This window comes from Sus scrofa, chromosome 12 (assembly GCF_000003025.6).
Source record: "Sus scrofa isolate TJ Tabasco breed Duroc chromosome 12, Sscrofa11.1, whole genome shotgun sequence".
Lineage (NCBI taxonomy): Eukaryota > Metazoa > Chordata > Mammalia > Artiodactyla > Suidae > Sus > Sus scrofa.
Genome location: NC_010454.4, coordinates 22343898 through 22362401, shown reverse-complemented (window position 1 = coordinate 22362401; position 18504 = coordinate 22343898). Strand labels below are relative to the sequence as shown.

General features: G+C 52.7%; 1 protein-coding gene across 1 annotated transcript; it reads left to right on the top strand.

Moving 5' to 3' along the window:
• PSMD3 (proteasome 26S subunit, non-ATPase 3) lies at window positions 1852–17651 on the top strand. The gene is made up of 12 exons (XM_003131496.5): window positions 1852–2251; window positions 6256–6446; window positions 8121–8258; window positions 9718–9854; window positions 10944–11134; window positions 11304–11407; window positions 15094–15208; window positions 15310–15429; window positions 15572–15675; window positions 15890–16045; window positions 16934–16984; window positions 17186–17651. Exons 1-12 carry the CDS (start codon window positions 2032–2034, stop codon window positions 17261–17263), a joined length of 1605 nt encoding a protein of 534 aa, XP_003131544.1. The 5' UTR covers window positions 1852–2031; the 3' UTR covers window positions 17264–17651.

The following is an 18504-nucleotide window of genomic DNA, read 5'->3' as shown; positions in this document are numbered from 1 at the left end:
CAAGTTTGATCCCGCAGCCTGGCAATGGGTTAAAGGATCCTGCATGGCCACAGCTGCATAGGTCATGTCTCGGATTCAATTCGTGGTCCGGGAACTTCCATGAGCCGCCAATGCAGCCATAAAAATTTTTTTAATAAGTTCACAAACCTCCCAGGTCACTCTCCCTATCCAGGGTGACCCACTTTCTCTGAGGGCAAAGTAAAACTTGCTGTACACTGAAAAAAAGAAAAAGAAAACCTCCAAGATAGGAAAGGAGTTTTTGTTTTGTGTCTTTTAATAAATTGGAACCTGTATCTTCCTCTTGAAAAATCACTAGAGGATTCCTTTGAAAAATAAGTAGACTGTGTTTCTGGTCCAAATTTTTCCCCTGGGGGATTCTTTTTTATATATATTTATATATATATATATATATATATATATATATATTTTTTTTTTTTTTTTTTTTTTTGTCTTTTTGCTATTTCTTGGGCCGCTCCCGCGGCATATGGAGGTTCCCAGGCTAGGGGTCGAATCGGAGCCGTAGCCATTAGCCTACGCCAGAGCCACAGCAACGCGGGATCCGAGCCGCGTCTGCGACCTACACCACAGCTCACGGCAATGCTGGATCGTTAACCCACTGAGCAAGGGCAAGGACGGAACCCGCAACCTCATGGTTCCTAGTCGGATTCGTTAACCACTGCGCCACGACGAGAACTCCTCCCCTGGGGGATTCTTAAGCCCACCTTAGGTAGACTATTATTCTGTTCCCCATTTCACTACAGTGAAGAGTCTCCATCATCATCTTCCACCCTCTTGTGTCCAGCATCACAATACATGGCAGCCCAGAGCAGAGCTTCCAGCAGACCACGCTCTGGAGCTGTTTTTCTGGGTTGTTTTTTTTCTGGCGCGCGGGGGGGTGGGGAGTGTTGGTTTGCGGGGTTTTTTTTTGTTTTTTGTTTTTGTTTGCTTTTTAGGGCTGCACCTGCAGCATATGGAAGTTCCCAGGCTAGGGTTGGAATTCGAGCTGCAGCAGCCAGCCTACACCACAGCCACAGCAACATGCCAGACCCGAGCTACGTCTGCGACCTACACCGCAGTTTATGGCAACGCCAGATTCCTAAGCCGCTGAGCGAGGCCAGGGATTGAACCTGCATCTTCATGTATATTAGTCGGGTTTGTTACTGCTGAGCCACAAAGAGAACTTCTGGAGCTGTTTTTTTTTTGTTTGTTTGTTTGTTTGTTTTTTCCACCACCCTGCCCCCTGAAATGTGCTAGCCCTGAGCCTCACATAGAGTGGACCCCTAAATTTTACTAAATTATAAGTGATTATACGCAAATGCACTCTCCCCGCATCCGCACTCCCAGGCTGCAGAGATTTTATGCCTTATTTTCAGCACTAGCTAAAATCGGACAAGAAAGTCTGAATCCCATGGGGTTCTTCCTCGTCTCCAATTCGGTGTAGTTTTCAGCCCAACAGCCTAGCTCAACATCCCTTCGCAGCTTCTTTTCTTCTCTCGCGCCAGTTGCATCAAGCGGCGGTTGAGAACTGCAAATTGAGCGAGTTTAGGCATGAAACTCGCCTGGCAACTCGTGGCGTCATCACGCTCTGCGCTTGGATAGACCCTACCCATTTCATCGAAGTTGGGTGCTTAGAGTCCGCAGTGACCCAGTGGGGGCCTGAGGGGACCTCATGCGGACATACATAGAAATACACCGGAAAGGAACACAAAGGAAAAAAACACACAGAAACAGTTCAAAACAAGCCGGACAAACCCCTACAGGCTCCTCCCCGCTCCTCCTCGAAGATCCGCCTCCATCCGCACATCGGCTGTTGATTTTTCTCCCCTTTGTGGACTCGGCAATTGGCCCACTCGGCCTGGCATTTCCCACAAGGCCCAGCGCCGGGAAGGGGTTTGCAGCTGCTCCGTCATCGTGCGGCCCGACGCGAGCCCGCGCTCGTGTGCAGGCCCGGCTCGGTTCCTGGTCTCCGGTGCGAGGATTCACCCGAGGCCCCGGCCTCGGTCCCCGGACTAGGCCGCGACCCCGGGCGCCATGAAGCAGGAGGGCTCGGCGCGGCGCCGTGGCACGGACAAGGCAAAGCCACCGCCCGGCGGAGCGGAGCAGGAACCACCGCCGCCCCCAGCCCCTCAAGATGTGGAGATGAAAGAAGAGGCAGCGGCCGGTGGCGCATCAACCGGGGAGACCGATGGCAAGGCGGCAGCGGCGGCGGCTGAGCACTCCCAGCGAGAGCTGGACACCGTCACCTTGGAGGGTACGAGAGCGCGGGCCGTGGGCATGCCATGACCACGGGTGACAGCGCCGCGGTGATCCAGCGCAGCCTCTACCACCCCTAGTTCGTTGAGATCACCCCCAGGTGCCCGCCCCTACTTCCCTCACACTCCGACCCCAGCCTCACTAGCCGAGCCTTCTCTCCGGGCTCAGGCCCTTCGCACACACCTCTCCGCAACCTGGGGTTGCGTCCAGAACTAGATGTCATTGGGCCCGTAGACTCCCTTTTCTGAATTCTCTCCTCTGACGTTATTACTCCTTTTACACTGATTCTGGCGTCCCCAGTGTATGATTGACCTCTCTAAAAACCAGTGTAGTCATGTGCGAAGGAGGTCAGGATGACGCAGAATACTGGCCCCGAGTTTTAAGAATGGTTTGTTGTCTTAACTACCTTTAGCAAACTGCCCTAAAAGAGCTCTTTTTACATAGCATCTTGCTTCCTAGTTGCTGTAATTGAGATGCCCGCGCGATCCCCTTTGCCCTGTTTCTCCTCCTCTAAGCCCAAACTCCTACTGTTTCTAAAGTTTAAATATATTACACACCTTGTTTGAGTTCCTCGTACTTGCCTTCCACCTAAACAACCCCCAGCCCATTTCTTTTCTCCTCGGCACCTGTTGCCAGTTTCCTATCATTCTCTCGTTCCTCCAAGTTCATATTTCGCTTTTCTTACTCAGAGCTCCCTGTCCACATTCGGAGTGGGTAGAGTGAGAGCTTCTCATTGTGATCTTGATGTTGTTTTTCTGTTCTGGATCAAATAGGACCAGACTATTTATTGATTTTCTCTGTACTTAACTGCATAAGAACCTCGCTCAAAAACATTGAAGTAGGAGTTCCCGTTGTGGCTCAGAGGAAACAAATCGGACTAGGAACCATGAGGTTGCGGGTTCGACCCCTGGCCTCACTCAGTGGGTTAAGGATCCAGTGTTGCCGTGAGCTGGGGTGTAGGTCGCAGACACAGAGTGGATCTGGCATGCTGTGGCTGTTGTATAGGCTGGCACCTACAGCTCCAATTCAACCCCTAGCCTGGGAACCTCCATATGCCATGGGTGAGGCCCTGAAAAACCAAACAAAACAAAAAACACATGGAAATAAGCAAATTGATGCACCTGAGTGGTGTTTTGAGAGTGTGATAGTGTTGACTGCATGAGCTCCTACTCTAAAGTTGGACAGCAGGAGTTCCCGTCGTGGCGCAGTGGTTAACGAATCCGACTAGGAACCATGAGGTTGCGGGTTCGGTCCCTGCCCTTGCTCAGTGGGTTAAGGATCCGGCGTTGCCGTGAGCTGTGGTGTAGGTCGCAGACGCGGCTCGGATCCCGCGTTGCTGTGGCTCTGGCATAGGCTGGTGGCTACAGCTCTGATTCGACCCCTAGCCTGGCAACCTCCATATGCCACGGGAGCGACCCAAGAAATAGCAAAAAAAGACCAAAAAATAAAATAAAATAAAATAAAGTTGGACAGCAGACTTATTATCTAAATAAGATCCTTTTTTGCGGTTTATGAGAGTCGACTATATGCGAAAGTTTCCAAGCCAGTGATCGAACCCACACCACAGCAATGACAATGCCAGGTCCTTAACCTACTGAGCCACCAGGGAACTCTCATGTTTCTTTTAAACACCTCATTTAATATGAAAGCTCTGAAGTAGAAGGGGGTAAAAACAGCCATGGTTAACATTTTTCCCATGAATTTTTGAGCTGTTCTCCCATAATGGAGATCAAGGCTATATAACCAGTTAGGAACAGGGCATAACTAAATACAGATGGGTTTGTGTGCTTTCATGTAACACATCCGTAAACATAGCACTCAGTGTATTCCAGAAACATTTATTGAATACCTGACATAGTGGCAAAGAATATGAGCTCTGAAATTAGTTTTCTTATCTCTACAAATGAAAGTACTAGTGTTTACTTAATTGAGTTATTGTGACGATTCAAATGCTTAGAACTAGGAGTTCCCACTGTGACACAGTGGGTTAAGAACCTGATTGCGACAACTTGGGTTGCTGCAGAGGCACTGGTTCGTTCCCCAGCACAACTCATTGGGTTAGAGGAGCTGGCTTTGGCCCAGCTGCAGAATAGATCACAGCTGCAGCTCGGATTCAGCCCCTCGCCCAGGAACAGCCATTAAAAAAAGAAAAAAGCTTAGAATGGTGCCTAACATAATAAAGGGGAGTTCCCTGGTAGTCTAATAGTTAGGATTCGGCACTTTCATCACTGCACCCCAGGTTCTGTCCTTGGTCTGGGAACTAAGATCCCACGTCAAGCCACCACATGATGTGGCCAAAAAAACCCAAAAACCTAGTAAAACCCTTCATAAATATTAGCTGTTATCATTAGTATATATCATTAATGTGACCCAGGCACCATATGCTGAATTTACAAAGGTAACTAAGAAGCTACCAATTGATTGCACTCCAGTATTCTTAGACATTTGTTTCCATTTTCTTCTATTGTAAACAGTTTTGCACCCATCATCTCTGTGCCCTAGTTTCTCTCTCTCTTTTTCTTTTTTTTGGCCAGGCCCAAGGCACGTGGAAGTTCCTCAGGCTAGGGATTGAATCCGTACCACAGCAGTGATCCAAAGCGCTGCAGAGATAATGCCAGATCCTTAACCCACTGCTCCGTAAGGGAACTCCATCTGTGCCCAAGTGTTTGGTCTGCCTTTATGATTCTTCCTTCCATATAGATCCATAAGTTGAAAGGGAAAGTTTTTGTTTTTGTTTTTTGTCTTTTTGCTATTTCTTTTGGGCCACTCCCACGGCATATGGAGGTTCCCAGGCTAGGGGCTGAATCAGAGCTATAGCCGCCGGCCTACACCAGAGCCACAGCAACGCCGGATTGAAGCTGCATCTGCGACCTACACCACAGCTCACGGCAATGCTGGATCGTTAACTCACTGAGCAAGGGCAGGGACCGAACCCGCAACCTCATGGTTCCTAGTCGGATTCATTAACCACTGCGCCACGACGGGAACTCCTGAAAGGGTAAAGTTTTTGGTAGATATTGTCCAGAAAAAACTGTGCTGATGTACAGTACACCAGCAGAAATGTCCTGTTCACCCTTATGGTCTTTGTTACCATTTTCAAGATATTTCTAGTTTAGTAATTGAAAAAGGTCTTCATCTGCAGTTATCTGAATACTAGTGAAATATATTTTTCACATCCATTGTTTGTTGTTCCTCTTTTTTGTATTGTCCATTCAGGTTCACATTTATTTATTTTATTTTGTTTATTTATTTATTTATTTATTTTTGTCTTTTTTGCCATTTCTTGGGCCGCTCCCGCAGCATATGGAGGTTCCCAGGCTAGGGGTCCAATCGGAGCTGTAGCCACCGGCCTACGCCAGAGCCACAGCAACTCGGGATCTGAGCCGCGTCTGCAACCTACACCACAGCTCACGGCAACGCCGGATCATTAACCCACTGAGCAAGGGCAGGGATCGAACCCGCAACCTCATGGTTCCTAGTCGGATTCGTTAACCACTGCGCCACCACGGGAACTCCCACATTTATTTATTTTAATCAATGTCCATACAGGCTCCTTGTAGAATATGAATCTTTGGTCACATTTGTTGCAGGTATTTTTGTTTACAGTTATTGGGTATTTTTAATCAAGTTCATGGGTATTTTTAATCAAGTTCATCAGTTTTTGCGGATGTGTGATTTCTCCCGTTGTTTACATGTAGAAACTCTTTTCGTATTTGAAGGTCTGATAAACCTCCATGTGTCTGTTTTGTTCTCTTAGTTTTTTTTCCTTTTCTCTCACCCTCTATTCCTTCCCCCACCCCAGCTTTATTTTTCCTTGTCTCCTGGTTATGTTTTTAAGTCAGTGTATGGCATCCGTAAGTATCGTTCAGCCCTCTTAGGGTGAAAGAGGCGACTGTGTGCACCCTGCCCTTTTGTAAGAGGCTCCCCAGAACTGCTTGGCCGGAGCAGCGGGAGAGTAGGCGGAGTTAGAAGTAACATTTTGTCCTCCTGTGGCCTCCGCAGACATCAAGGAGCACGTGAAACAGCTGGAGAAGGCAGTGTCGGGCAAGGAGCCTCGGTTCGTGCTGCGGGCCCTGCGGATGCTGCCTTCCACGTCTCGCCGCCTCAACCACTATGTTCTGTACAAGGCCGTGCATGGCTTCTTCACCTCAAACAGTGCCACTCGGGACTTCTTGCTCCCCTTCCTGGAAGAGGTGAGTGAGTCAGGCCAGTGGAAAGGGTGCGGGCTGGGCCTGAGACACACGCCGACACACTCATTCTGCCCAGTGTAACTTTCCCATCCTGAAGGCCTGTCTTGTTCCTTACTGTAGCAGAGTCGTGGAGCATAGCAGCCCCTTTTAGTTTTTTGTTTTTTGTTTTTTTTGTTTTTTTTTTTTGTCTTTTTGCCTTTTCTAGGGCCACTCCCGTGGCATATAGAGGTTCCCAGGCTAGGGGTCTAATTGGAGCTATAGCCGCCAGCCTACCCCAGAGCCACAGCAGCGCGGGACCCCGAGCCACACCATGGCTCCCGGCAACACCGGATCCTTAACCTACTGAGCAAGGCCAGGGATCGAACCTGCACCCTCATGGTTCCTAGTCAGATTTGTTAACCACTGAGCCACGACGGGAACTCCATAGCAGCCCCTTTTAATACTCTTTTGTCCTCCAGCCAGGGGACCGTCCTTCTGCCCTGGGGGGTGGATTTTCCAAGTCAGAAGAAGGAGCTAGAAATCAGGACCCCTCCAACTATACTCATTTCCCGCTACCCCCAACACACACTCTCTCCTCCAGTTTGCTGATGTCTCTCTGTTGGCCTCAGAGAAGGTCCCACCACCTTCTATATGACATCTATATGTGATGACGTATAGAACAGCAGTTAGGAGCACAGGTTTTGGAGCTAGAGTTTAATTTGAAGCCAGAAATTCTATCATTTGGTACCTGTGGGATTTGGGTAAATGACCTAACCTCCTTGGGCCTCATTTTCTTCATTTGGTAAATGTGATAATGAACAGATTTGGGGGCAGTGGGAGGATGGGGGAGAGAAGCCCTAGAACAGCGTGTGGCTCATGGTGCATGTTGATGACGTTAGTTTGCTGGCGGTAGTGGTCTTGGTGCCGGGAGAAACCTCTCCTTTTCCTTTCAAGCTGTGAAACCCCCCTTATCCTCCATGATCCCATTTGGGTTCTGCCCCTTCTCAAACCTCATTGACCCTTCAGCCGCGATCATCTTCCTAAAATCCTATATGTGTCGTAGATGTGATGACTCAGAAAACCCCTTGAGCTGCACAGTGAAGACTTCATTGTCTGGGAAGGAGGAAAAGCACCCTCCCCCAGCCCTGCCTGGAAAGCACCCCCAACCCCAACCTAACCTTTACATCACATCTCTAAATTCACCCAACATGATCGTTTGGGGGGCTGTTACACATTATTCCAATCTTAGTGACTAGGTCTGGAAAAAAGTGGTATGTATATGTCAGTTTCCCCCAAATTTCCCTTGTTCCCCCCAAAAGAAAAAATTGTTTTGTCTCACTATTCTTGATGTCATCTCTAGAATTATATCACTTTATTAAACTCTGCCTGATAGAATCTGCAGTGGTCCCAGGTATGGTGGTTTAACCGCTACTTAGATTGTAGGCTCTTGGGGGGGTCCTTACATCACCCTTTCTGTCCCCCTTACATTCTGTAAAGATACTGTACTCCTGCAACCCTTTTCTGCATTATATTGCCAGCCTCCTTGACTCCCTTTGGAAAGAGACTATGGCATCTTTTTTTTGCACCTAGGAAAATCTTGGCACGTAGTAGGCATCTAATAAGTACTTGTCGAAATACATAAAATCTAGGTTGATTATCTGACTGAGCTTTTCCACGGTGACCCCTGTCCTCTCTTAGCCCATGGACACAGAAGCCGATTTACAGTTCCGGCCCCGAACAGGAAAAGCTGCGTCAGCTCCCCTCCTGCCTGAAGTGGAAGCCTATCTCCAGCTCCTCGTGGTCATCTTCCTGATGAACAGCAAGCGCTACAAAGAGGTACCCAGGTCCAGCGGGAGAGAGTAACGTGCGGTGTGCCGGATTTGTGGGGGAGATTGCCTCCAGCAAAGAAATATATTGTCACTGGGTTATTAACTGTCCCCCGGACTCTTCCCCCACGTGGGAATACGCCCAAACCCACCTCCGGGGAGACCCCCAACTCCTGCTTGGGCTCTGGGAAAGGGCTGGCAGTGGTCATTCTGTACCTGTGTGGTGCAACGCTAGTATAGGGGATGCTTTCTTCTATTTTCTTCTTCTTTTTAGGGCCACACCTGCAGGTTCCCAGGCTAGGGGTTGAATCAGAGCCCCAGCTGCCGGCCTGCGCCACAGCAACAGCCACAGCCGCACAGGATCTGAGCTGTGTCTGCGACTTTACACCACAGCTCACGGCAACACCAGATCTTAACCACTGAGTGAGGCCAGGGATCAAACCCACATCCTCAGGGATACTAGTTGGGTTTGTTACTGTTGAGCCACAACGGGAACTCCAGTGGATACATTTGAGAAAAGTAGATCCTGAGACAGAAAGACCTGGGTCCCAGTTCCATCTGTACCTTAGTCAAATTAATTTCTCCTAGCTGTGTGTAAAATGGGGCAGTGTGTGTAAAAGATTATGGTTGGTATTAAATGTATTTTTAAAAGTTCCTTAGCACAATGGCCTGCCCATGCAGTAAGCATTCCCAGCATTTTAACAAAGGGCAGCTACTGTTGTGGAACTGAAGGACCCGCTTTTGGATGTGACTCTTGCACCCCTCCCCCAGTGAAGGCCAGCTTCTTTGTCAGTCTTAGCTCTTGTCCCACTCTCGCACCAGAAGGGACAGGTCTCACTTCTCAGTTCTGTTTTGTTTTTCCCTTGTCATGTCATTGGTTGGCTTTCGTTTGTTTTAGATATAATTTACCCCCTTGAAAATGTACAGTTGATCGGGTTTTGATATATTCACAAGGTTGTGCAGCCGTCATCCCTAGACCAGTTTAATCAGTCCCACCCGAAAAAAACACCCTGCCAGTCAGCAGTCACTCCCCATTCTCTCCTCAGCCCAGCCCATTGATCTATTTTGTGTCTCATGGATTTTCCTATTCCGGACATTCCACTTAAATGGAATTATATAATTCATGCCTTTTGCAGCTGGCTTCTTTGTGTAGCATAATGTTTTCTAGGTTTATCCACGTTGTAGCTGGTGTCTGTGCTCTGTTCCCTGTTACGGATGAGTAACCTCCACTGTGTGGATGTGCCGCGTTGTGTTTGTCCATTCACTGCGTGATAGACACTCGGGTTATTTCCACTCTTTGGTTGTGGTGCATGATGCTCATGCGAGTGCTCGTGTGCACGTTTCGATGTGAACTTGTTTCCAGTTCTCTTGGACGTACGCCTAGGAGGGGAGCTGCTGGCTCATGTGCCAGCTTCCTGTTTAACTTTTTGAAGAACCGCCACTTGACTCTCTTTTGGCTGCCTCCCCAGGCACAGAAGATCTCGGATGACCTGATGCAGAAGATCAGCACTCAGAACCGCCGGGCACTGGACCTCGTGGCTGCGAAGTGTTACTATTATCACGCCCGGGTCTATGAGTTCCTGGACAAGCTGGATGTGGTGCGCAGGTACTGGTGGCCAAGGGTCTGGCTGGTGGCCCTGGGGTCAGAGACGTGGTCAGTCACTGCTGCGGAGCTGTGGGCCTGCAGAGGGCAAGGGGCTGGGAGGTGTCAGGTGCCCGTCAGGAAGTGAGGGCGGTGATTAACACACTCTGAGCCGAGTGAGAGCTTGGGAGAGGGACTGAGACGAGATGAAAAAGCAGAGATGACCACCGGGCTGATAGGTCCTGTCCCCCAGGCCCTTCCTTCATGCCACATCAATGGAGGAGTCATTAGTGGGTCAAAGGTACGAGAGGACAGGCTGGAAAACCCTCACGCCTCCGCTTCAAACCTGCAGGGGCTCCCCATTTCCCTCAGGGAGCAGCCAGAGCCCTCAGGATATAAGTGCATGAGGCCCAGCAGGATCTGGCCCCCATTACTGTCTCCTGCCTTTACCCCCGTTGCTGCCTGATGCACCCACTCAGGCGCCAGCACCCTGCCCTTCTGCGGGAACATCAGCACACTCTCCCTCGGGGTCTTTGCGCTGGCTCTTCCCTCTGCCCCCTTCAAGCCTGACTGCTTAACCGTTTCCTTCTCAGTGAGTCCCCCTGACTGAGCTCCATAAAGTCACAGCCCCACCCTTCTCCCCTCTTGCGGTCCCCATCACACTTACCTTGATTTCAGCATCTCCCCTACCACCTGCCATCACGCTGTGCGATAGGCTTATTTACCGCGATGGATGTCTGTCTCCCCCCCGCTAGAATGCAGGTTCCTTGAGCAGAGTTCTGTCCCTTTTGTGCACGTGGACCAGTGCTCCACAGAGAAGGCCCGCAGCAGCCGAATGTTCAGTGACTAATCAGCAGAGCAGTTTGAATCACTTTTTTAGAAATTGAGAGAGAATGGAGAGGACAGAGGCAGTTGGTTTGGGGCAGGGCCAGGAGTGCTTGCAGCATGTGGAAGTTCCCAGGCCAGGGATCGAACCCATGCCATAGCAGCTGCGGAGCTACAGTGGTGACAATGCCAGATCCCTAACCCACGGCACCACGAGGGATCTCCCAGAGGCAATTTGAAGAGTTATTATTTGAGGCCCTTGACCTCTTGTGTCCTTCCTTCACAAAGCTTCTTGCATGCACGGCTCCGGACAGCCACCCTGCGGCACGACGCGGATGGGCAGGCCACGTTGCTGAACCTCCTGCTGCGGAACTACTTGCACTACAACTTGTACGACCAGGCCGAGAAGCTGGTGTCCAAGTCCGTGTTCCCCGAGCAGGCCAACAACAACGAGTGGGCAAGGTACCTCTACTACACAGGTGAGCAGGGCCCGTCGCCCCCGCCAGAAGGGGTCTCAGGCTCCCTCGGCGCAAATTTTCTGAGAACGTGGTGCCTGTGGTGCAGAAGAGGCCCATTTGGCACCCTGGCTTTGCGGGGGGTTTGGGGGATGCCATCCTCTTGACCAGCTCGCCTCCTCTCCACACCCAGGGCGGATCAAAGCCATCCAGCTGGAGTACTCGGAGGCCCGGAGAACAATGACCAACGCCCTTCGCAAGGCCCCTCAGCACACAGCTGTCGGCTTCAAACAGACGGTGAGCACAGTTCTCACTCCTTGGATCCGCTTACACGTCTGATGTTAGTGCTGCTTCCCTGTCCAAGGAGTTGGGCAGGCATCCTGCAAATCCGTTACCCCGAAGCTGGCGTCGGGTGTCTGGTTGCCTGTAGCCTTGTTCAGGGCACATTAGCTGACACCACCTGCACCTCTGGCAGTTTATGTTCTTGGTAGGTAGGTTTAGAATATTCCTGATTCCCCAGCACTGCCTATAGTCCTTCCAGGAAAGCGCCTGGATTGCGTTGATAAACCCCAGGCTCTGACCTAGTCCCTCACCTGCCCCTTTGGGGGCAGTGTTGTCTGCGGCCAGGGAACCCCGAGCTCTCCCTAAGGCTGCCTGACTCAGGGGGAGGTAAACCATGGCCACGCAAGAGCTGTCGGTCACCAGGCATCTGTGGCGTGCCGACCTTGATGTTGGGCATTGCGGAGGATAGAAAAGAAGGATAAGGAAGTTCCCCTGTGGTGCAGTGGGTTAAGGATCCAGTTTTGCCGCAGTCATGGGACAGGTGGTAACTATGGCACGGGTTCGATCCCTGGCCCAGGAAGCGCCACATGCCAAGGGTGCAGCCAAAGAAAGAAAAAAAGGACAAGAAATGGCATTTGCCTTTAAAGAGATGCGTAAAGAACTTTGACTCTGAAAGCCTTGAGGGTCTGTTTAAAGTCACAGAGCCTGGAAGCCAGAATTCAGATCCAACTTTCCCAACTACAAACCTCTGCTCCCACCTTAACAGACCTTAGTGCCCCTGAAAGAGAGCGGCATGAACCTGTGCGGTGCTGAGCTCCGCATGAGAGGTTTGGCTTGTCTCCGTTCACAAGTTCAGAGAAAGGATTAGTTGTGGTCAAATGATTAAGGAAATCTTACAGAGTTAAATTTGATGTGGTTTTTGAAAGATGAGTAAAATTTTCATGGAAAGACTTAGACACACAGGCACATTGCAGGATGTGAGGTTGCTTACGAAATAGGAGACACACTCTTCTAAAGTTCACTGCAAACACAGGTGATGAATGTGCAGACTCTCCTGCACTGGGGAGAGGTCTTGTGGGGTAAAGCAGTGTTTTCAAACCAGGTTTTGCTGGGGATGGGTTAGGTTCCAGAGCTTTCTAGGGTGGCGCCAGGTGGCAGGAAGGAGGGAGCAAAGGTGAGGTCTTTGGCCTGCGGGCTGTTGGTGGGGGAGCCCGGAGAGAGATGGAAGAAGCAGAGTTGGGGGAACTGTCCGCCCACAGAGGCTTAAGCAAGTAGGTGATGGGCCCAGGCCTCGGAAAGAAGGAGGAATGGAACGAGAGCACAGACGGAGAAGCCACTCTCGGTCAAAGCAGGCCGGGTGAGACGGGGTGAAGAGGGACGTCGGGTTTAACGTGGAGCCCGTGGCAGAGCACTTGGAAAGCCTGCACGTGTGCAGTCAATGCACATTCTCTCCTTGGGGAACCTTGCTTTCATAGCTCTGCTCTGACCTCCACGATGGGGTTGCTGTAACAAGACTGGGTGGCTTAAACAGCAGAAATTTATTTCATCGCAATTCTGGAGGCCAGAAGTCCAGGATCAGGATGTTAGCATGGTTGGGGTCATTTGAGGGCTTCCCTGTAGGTGGCCGTCTTCTGACGTCTGACCCTTCTTTTGAGCACACGAGCAGTGTTGGCCTAGGGCTGCTCGCATGACGTTATTTGACTTTAATTACCTCTTTAAAGGTTCTGTCTCCAAGTACCATCACATTCTGAGGTACTAGGGGCTTCAGCGTATGAATTTGGGATTTGCAGCTCAGCCTATGACCAGTTCTGACTCCCTCACAAACCCAGACCTGCAGATCTGACTCCCCGCCACACAGCTTTGTATAGATACCCGCTGACTCCGCACTGAGCTTGTCCAAAACGACCCTCCTGGGCGCCTCCTGCTCTCCTGATCATGGCAGGAGCCTCGGGATCATCTCAGCTCCTCCCCACCTTCCTGCGCCATCACCGGCTTGTCGATTTGCCTCCGTGGCTTTTGTATTTGTTGTTCTCTGATGTCGCCAGTGCCCTAGTTCAAGCCACTGACATAGCTGGTCACCCTCCTCCCGTCCACCAGGCTGCCTGTCCAGGCAGAGCACCGAGCCCAGCTGCCTGGCCCAGGGAGCTGGCTTTGCCGCCCTCGCCTGCCTTGTAGAGAATCCTAAGTCTCGAGGAAGCACGTGTTACGTGCATTTTAGGGAGGAGGAAGCCAAAGGTTGAGGCGCTGGGCATTTCGTAGCTGGCAGAGAGTAGCATTCTGGGGCCTCCCATTGTGCTCAGCGGGTGACAAACCTGACTAGCATCCATGAGGATGTGGGTTTGATCCCTGGCCTCACTCAGCAAGTTAAGGATTCAGCATTGCCATGGCTGTGGTGTAGGCCGGAACCTGCAGCTCCGATTCAACCCCTAGCCCAAAAACTTCCATGTGTGTGGGTGCAGCCCTAAAAAGAAAAAAACATATATATATATATATAGCATTCTGTCTCCAAACTCAGAACTCAGCCTGGCATTCGAAACCACACCTCCCCAGACGGGCCCCAGTCGTCTCTCCTGGTCCCTCCATGCCCCCTGCGTGCCCGCCTCTTCTCCAGCCTGTTTCTTTGTCCTCCTTCCTCTGCTTCCTCAGAATCCTTACAGCACCTGCTAACTTCTGCCTCCTCCGTGGCTTCCCCCAGCTCATGGAGTACGCGGGCACCAGGGCAGCCTCATGGGCATGTGTGGAGGGGCGAAGAATCCTTGCCCAGGTGTGGGCGCAATCACCCGCCACCCATTTTAACCCCTTACCTCCCTCGTGACCCTTGCTGTCACGCAACTTGGCTGTCTCTGCCTCTGCTCGGTGGAAGCTCCTTAACTACTGGGCAGCATCCCGTCCACCATAGTCCTCTTCGCATGGCGCTGAGTCCAGTAGGCGCTGATGAGGGAGACCTCCATTTTGTGGATGAGGAAGGGCCAGACTTTTCCAGCCAATCTTCTACATCCCTACACGGCTCACTCACTGAGGTCCTGCAGGCCTTTTCCTGTGCTTCTGCCTCTACCCCGCTGACAGTTTTACTTGTGGTTCACTTCCCTAAACAGCATCTTTGGCCGACTCGCATTCCTTTCCCTAGGCCTCTGGGTCCTGCTTCCTCACTGTTTCTGGGCCGTAGAACCTGCCTTCCGGCATGTCCCTTAGAACATTGCCTTTTCGGGGCACTGTGCACTGAAGTGGAGTGAGGGCTTAGTGAGGGCAAAGGGTCAGATGCTCCCAGGGCCTGGCTCCAAAGGCAGAGCTTGGATTCCAGGCCCAGCACAGGTTGAGGGGTTTTGGGTGGAGTTTTATTTTGTTTTGTTTTTTGTCTTTTTAGGGCCCTACCCTTGGCATGTGGAGGTTCCCAGGCTCGGGGTCAGCTCGAAGCTACAGCTTTCAGCCTATACCACAGCCACAGCCACAGCCACGCCAGGTCCTTAACCCACTAAGCGAGGGCCAGGGCTCGAACCCACATCTTCATGGATACTCGTCGGGTTTGTTACCACTGAGCCACAGCAGGAACTCGAGAGGGTTTTTTTCCTCTCTCTGCGGGCCTGGTCCCCGGGCCACCTCCCCCTTTTCCAGCATGTCTGGCTGACTTGAAGCCCCATTTCATTCTCTCCCCCACCGGCTGGGGCTCCCTGCCCACTGTGTTCCTGTGCCCACTCTGCCAGGTGCACAAGCTGCTGATTGTGGTGGAGCTGTTGCTGGGGGAGATCCCGGACCGGCTGCAGTTCCGACAACCATCCCTCAAGCGCTCGCTCATGCCCTACTTCCTCCTGACCCAGGGTAAGGCTGGTCCCCTCCCAGAGCTTGCCAGCCCCCCAGCACTGTGCCCCTCTGATGTGCATGGCCTGTGCGGCATCTGATCCTCTCCTCTCCCCCTGCAGCTGTCCGGACGGGAAACCTGGCCAAGTTCAACCAGGTCCTGGATCAGTTTGGGGAGAAGTTTCAAGCAGATGGGACCTACACCCTCATCATCCGACTGCGGCACAACGTCATCAAGACAGGTGGGAGTCAGTGTGGGGGCCCCTGAAGGAGCAGGACCCAGACCAGGCTTCTCTAGGAGGCCAGGGACCGGCCTGTGGGTGTCTGCGGGCAGGTGAAGGGACTGTGCCCGCCCTGACCCCCCGCCGCTACCTCCTCTCCCAGGTGTGCGCATGATCAGCCTCTCCTATTCCCGAATCTCCCTGGCGGACATCGCCCAGAAGCTGCAGCTGGATAGCCCAGAGGATGCCGAGTTCATTGTTGCCAAGGTGGTCCTGGTTCAGGGACTGTGGTTGCCCCCTTCCTGCCTTACTTCAGGGATGGAGCTGGGAGGAGGTATCCAGGGAGGGGACTGGGGAGGCAGCGGCATAGACTTTGCAGGGAGCGCCAGTCTTGCAGTGGAGCCAGGAAGTTGCCAGAGGGAGAGAGTGTAAGTGAGTGCGAAGGTGGGCTTTCTGGTGACTCTTTCTTGGGGACCCCCAGGCCATCCGCGATGGCGTCATTGAGGCCAGCATCAACCATGAGAAGGGGTACGTCCAGTCCAAGGAGATGATTGACATCTATTCCACCCGAGAGCCCCAGCTGGCCTTCCACCAGCGCATCTCCTTCTGCCTGGACATTCACAACATGTCTGTCAAGGTGAGTGAGCAGCAGAGGCTCCCTCCACACCCACCTGATTCCTCAGAAAGGATCGTCTTGGTTTGGGGCCCAGTTCCTGGACAACCTCTATAAAATCACTGAGGGCGCAGGAGGGACAAAGGCTTCTGCTTGTGGGACTACAGCACCTTCTCTTTGCCTTTAAGGATCCTGTTTGCCGGGGGGTAGGGGGGGGTGTCAGGTGGGGATCGAGCGTGCAGGGTTCTGGATTTGCTTCCAAATTTGAGTCATTTCGCTTCCGTGAGCCTCTGCTTCTCCATCCGTGAGGCTGACAGTGAGACAGTGCCTGTCCTGCCTGACGAGGTTAAATGGTCACTGTCTTGGGGCACTAGGCTCTGAATAGCATCTCCTTCCACGGAAGGCTCTGAGCCCTTATCCTGGGTCAGGCGCTAGCTTAGGAAACCAGGGGTGTCACTTGCATCTGGTCCCCTGCACCTCTGGCCTCACTGCCCTCAAGGACTACCCCCCCTTCCCCACATTCCCTCCCGCCTTCCTCTTCTCCTCCACCCCGCACCCCTCCCAAGCTGGACAGGCCTTCTCACCCCTCTACAGGGGGCGCCCTTCCTTCACTCCCACAGCCAGTCCATTCTCGCCCCGCCTTCTTCTCTCTGCCCAGTCCCCTCCCTGCCCGGTCGGGACAGTGCACCACTATACCTCCAGGTTCTCCTAACGCTCTCTTAAGCATCTGTCACCTGATGGCCTGATAGCCTCCCCCTGGCTCCCCCTCTGGCCTGAACCTGAATGGGGGTGCAGCTAAGCGGCTAACACAGGTCCTGTGCCTGGGACACACAGGAGCACGATGAGTGTGTGTGACACTGCGGGTGAGTCGCTGCCTCCTCCTCATCTTGCTCCCTCTCTGTTGTGCCTCAGGCCATGAGGTTTCCTCCCAAATCGTACAACAAGGACCTGGAGTCCGCAGAGGTAAGCTGCCTTCTGCTTTGGGTCAGATTGAACGATGGAACTTCCTTACAGAAAGGGAGAAGGGAAGCCTTCCGGAAGCGCTAGGGGCAGCTGCGAAGCCTTGGCAGTCCCTGGCCTCGAGTGGGTCGGGCCGGGGGTAGGCGGAGTGAGCGAGCCCCACGGGGCCTCAGCAGCCCGGCCCTCGGCCGCCTCTTTCCCCAGGAACGGCGGGAGCGGGAGCAGCAAGACTTGGAGTTTGCCAAGGAGATGGCAGAGGACGACGACGACAGCTTCCCTTGAGCTGGGGGGCTGGGGAGGGGTGGGGTGAGTGGGCGCTGGCTCCTTATCTTTCCCCCTCAGGGGTCCCATGCCCGGGGAACTGGCCCCTTCCCACACGCAGCACACAGACTGTGCCTGTGCAGGGGATAAGGGGTGCAGGGAGCAGTCACCCCCACCTCACCCAGGGCCCCTCCCCAGCCGGTGACTTAGCACACGTGGGCAGGAGGGCGGGCGGGGGGCCTCCCCAGGGCAGGGTCCTGGCTAGCGGTGTGGGCGGCGAGCTGGGAGGGACTGGCCCCGTGCTCTCCTCCAGGGAGTAGGGGACAGGAATTGGGACACGTGTTGGGCTCTATGTTTTTTGAAGCTTCGCAATTATGATTTTTAAACAATAAAACATTCTCCAAAGCTCTTTGTGCATCAGTTAATTACTGTGTTTCGCTCCCATATGGTGCGGTATTAACAGGCGCAGATTGTTTCCCGGCCGCCGAGTGCCAGCCCCAGGCGCGATCCGAGGACGCGATGCAGCTGTAGAGGAGGAGGAGGAGGAGGCCGAGGGCGGGATGAAGGGCTCTGAGCCGCATCCGTAGGGCCTGGGCTTGCTCTTGCGTATCTAACCGGCTCTCAAATAATTAGGCCCCTCTCTAAACCTCTCAGCTCCTTCCCCACATCGGTCAAATAAATGATGTGGCTGCGTGACCTCCCGGCTTCCAGAGGCTCAAAGAAAAGGGGGATCTGACCCTCAGGTGAGGTTTGCAGAGGAGCGGTTTCTCCAGTGAGGCTGTGGCCGGTCGAGAGCAGGGCTTTGCCGCAGTGGCCCTTGCGGAATGGGGGTCAGTTTCTTCCTGAGCAGAGTGGGGATCAGGCGGGAGGGGTTCCCCAGTGGCCCCCAGCCTACCTCCAACTGCGTGTGGTGGGAAAATACACCTGCCGGCAGCTGCTGGGGTGCTCCCCACATTGGGTCATTTGAATCCTTCCTGTTCCCTGGCTGGCACCCGGGCCGTGGCCGTGCCTATGCTCCTCGTTCCTGTTCCCGCCGAGCTCTGCTCTCCGAACACTCCGCCTCCCCTCAGCTGCATTCCTTCTCCTGACTGTACACATCCTCCAGGCACCCTCCCTCAGTGATTCAACTCCCTGGCTTCTGAACAACTCACTTCTCTTAGGTAGTTGGTATGAAAGCCTTCCCAACCAGATTGTAACTTTTTTTGCTTTTTTTTTTTTTTTTTTTTTGCTTTTTAGGGCCTCACTCGCAGCATGTGCAAGTT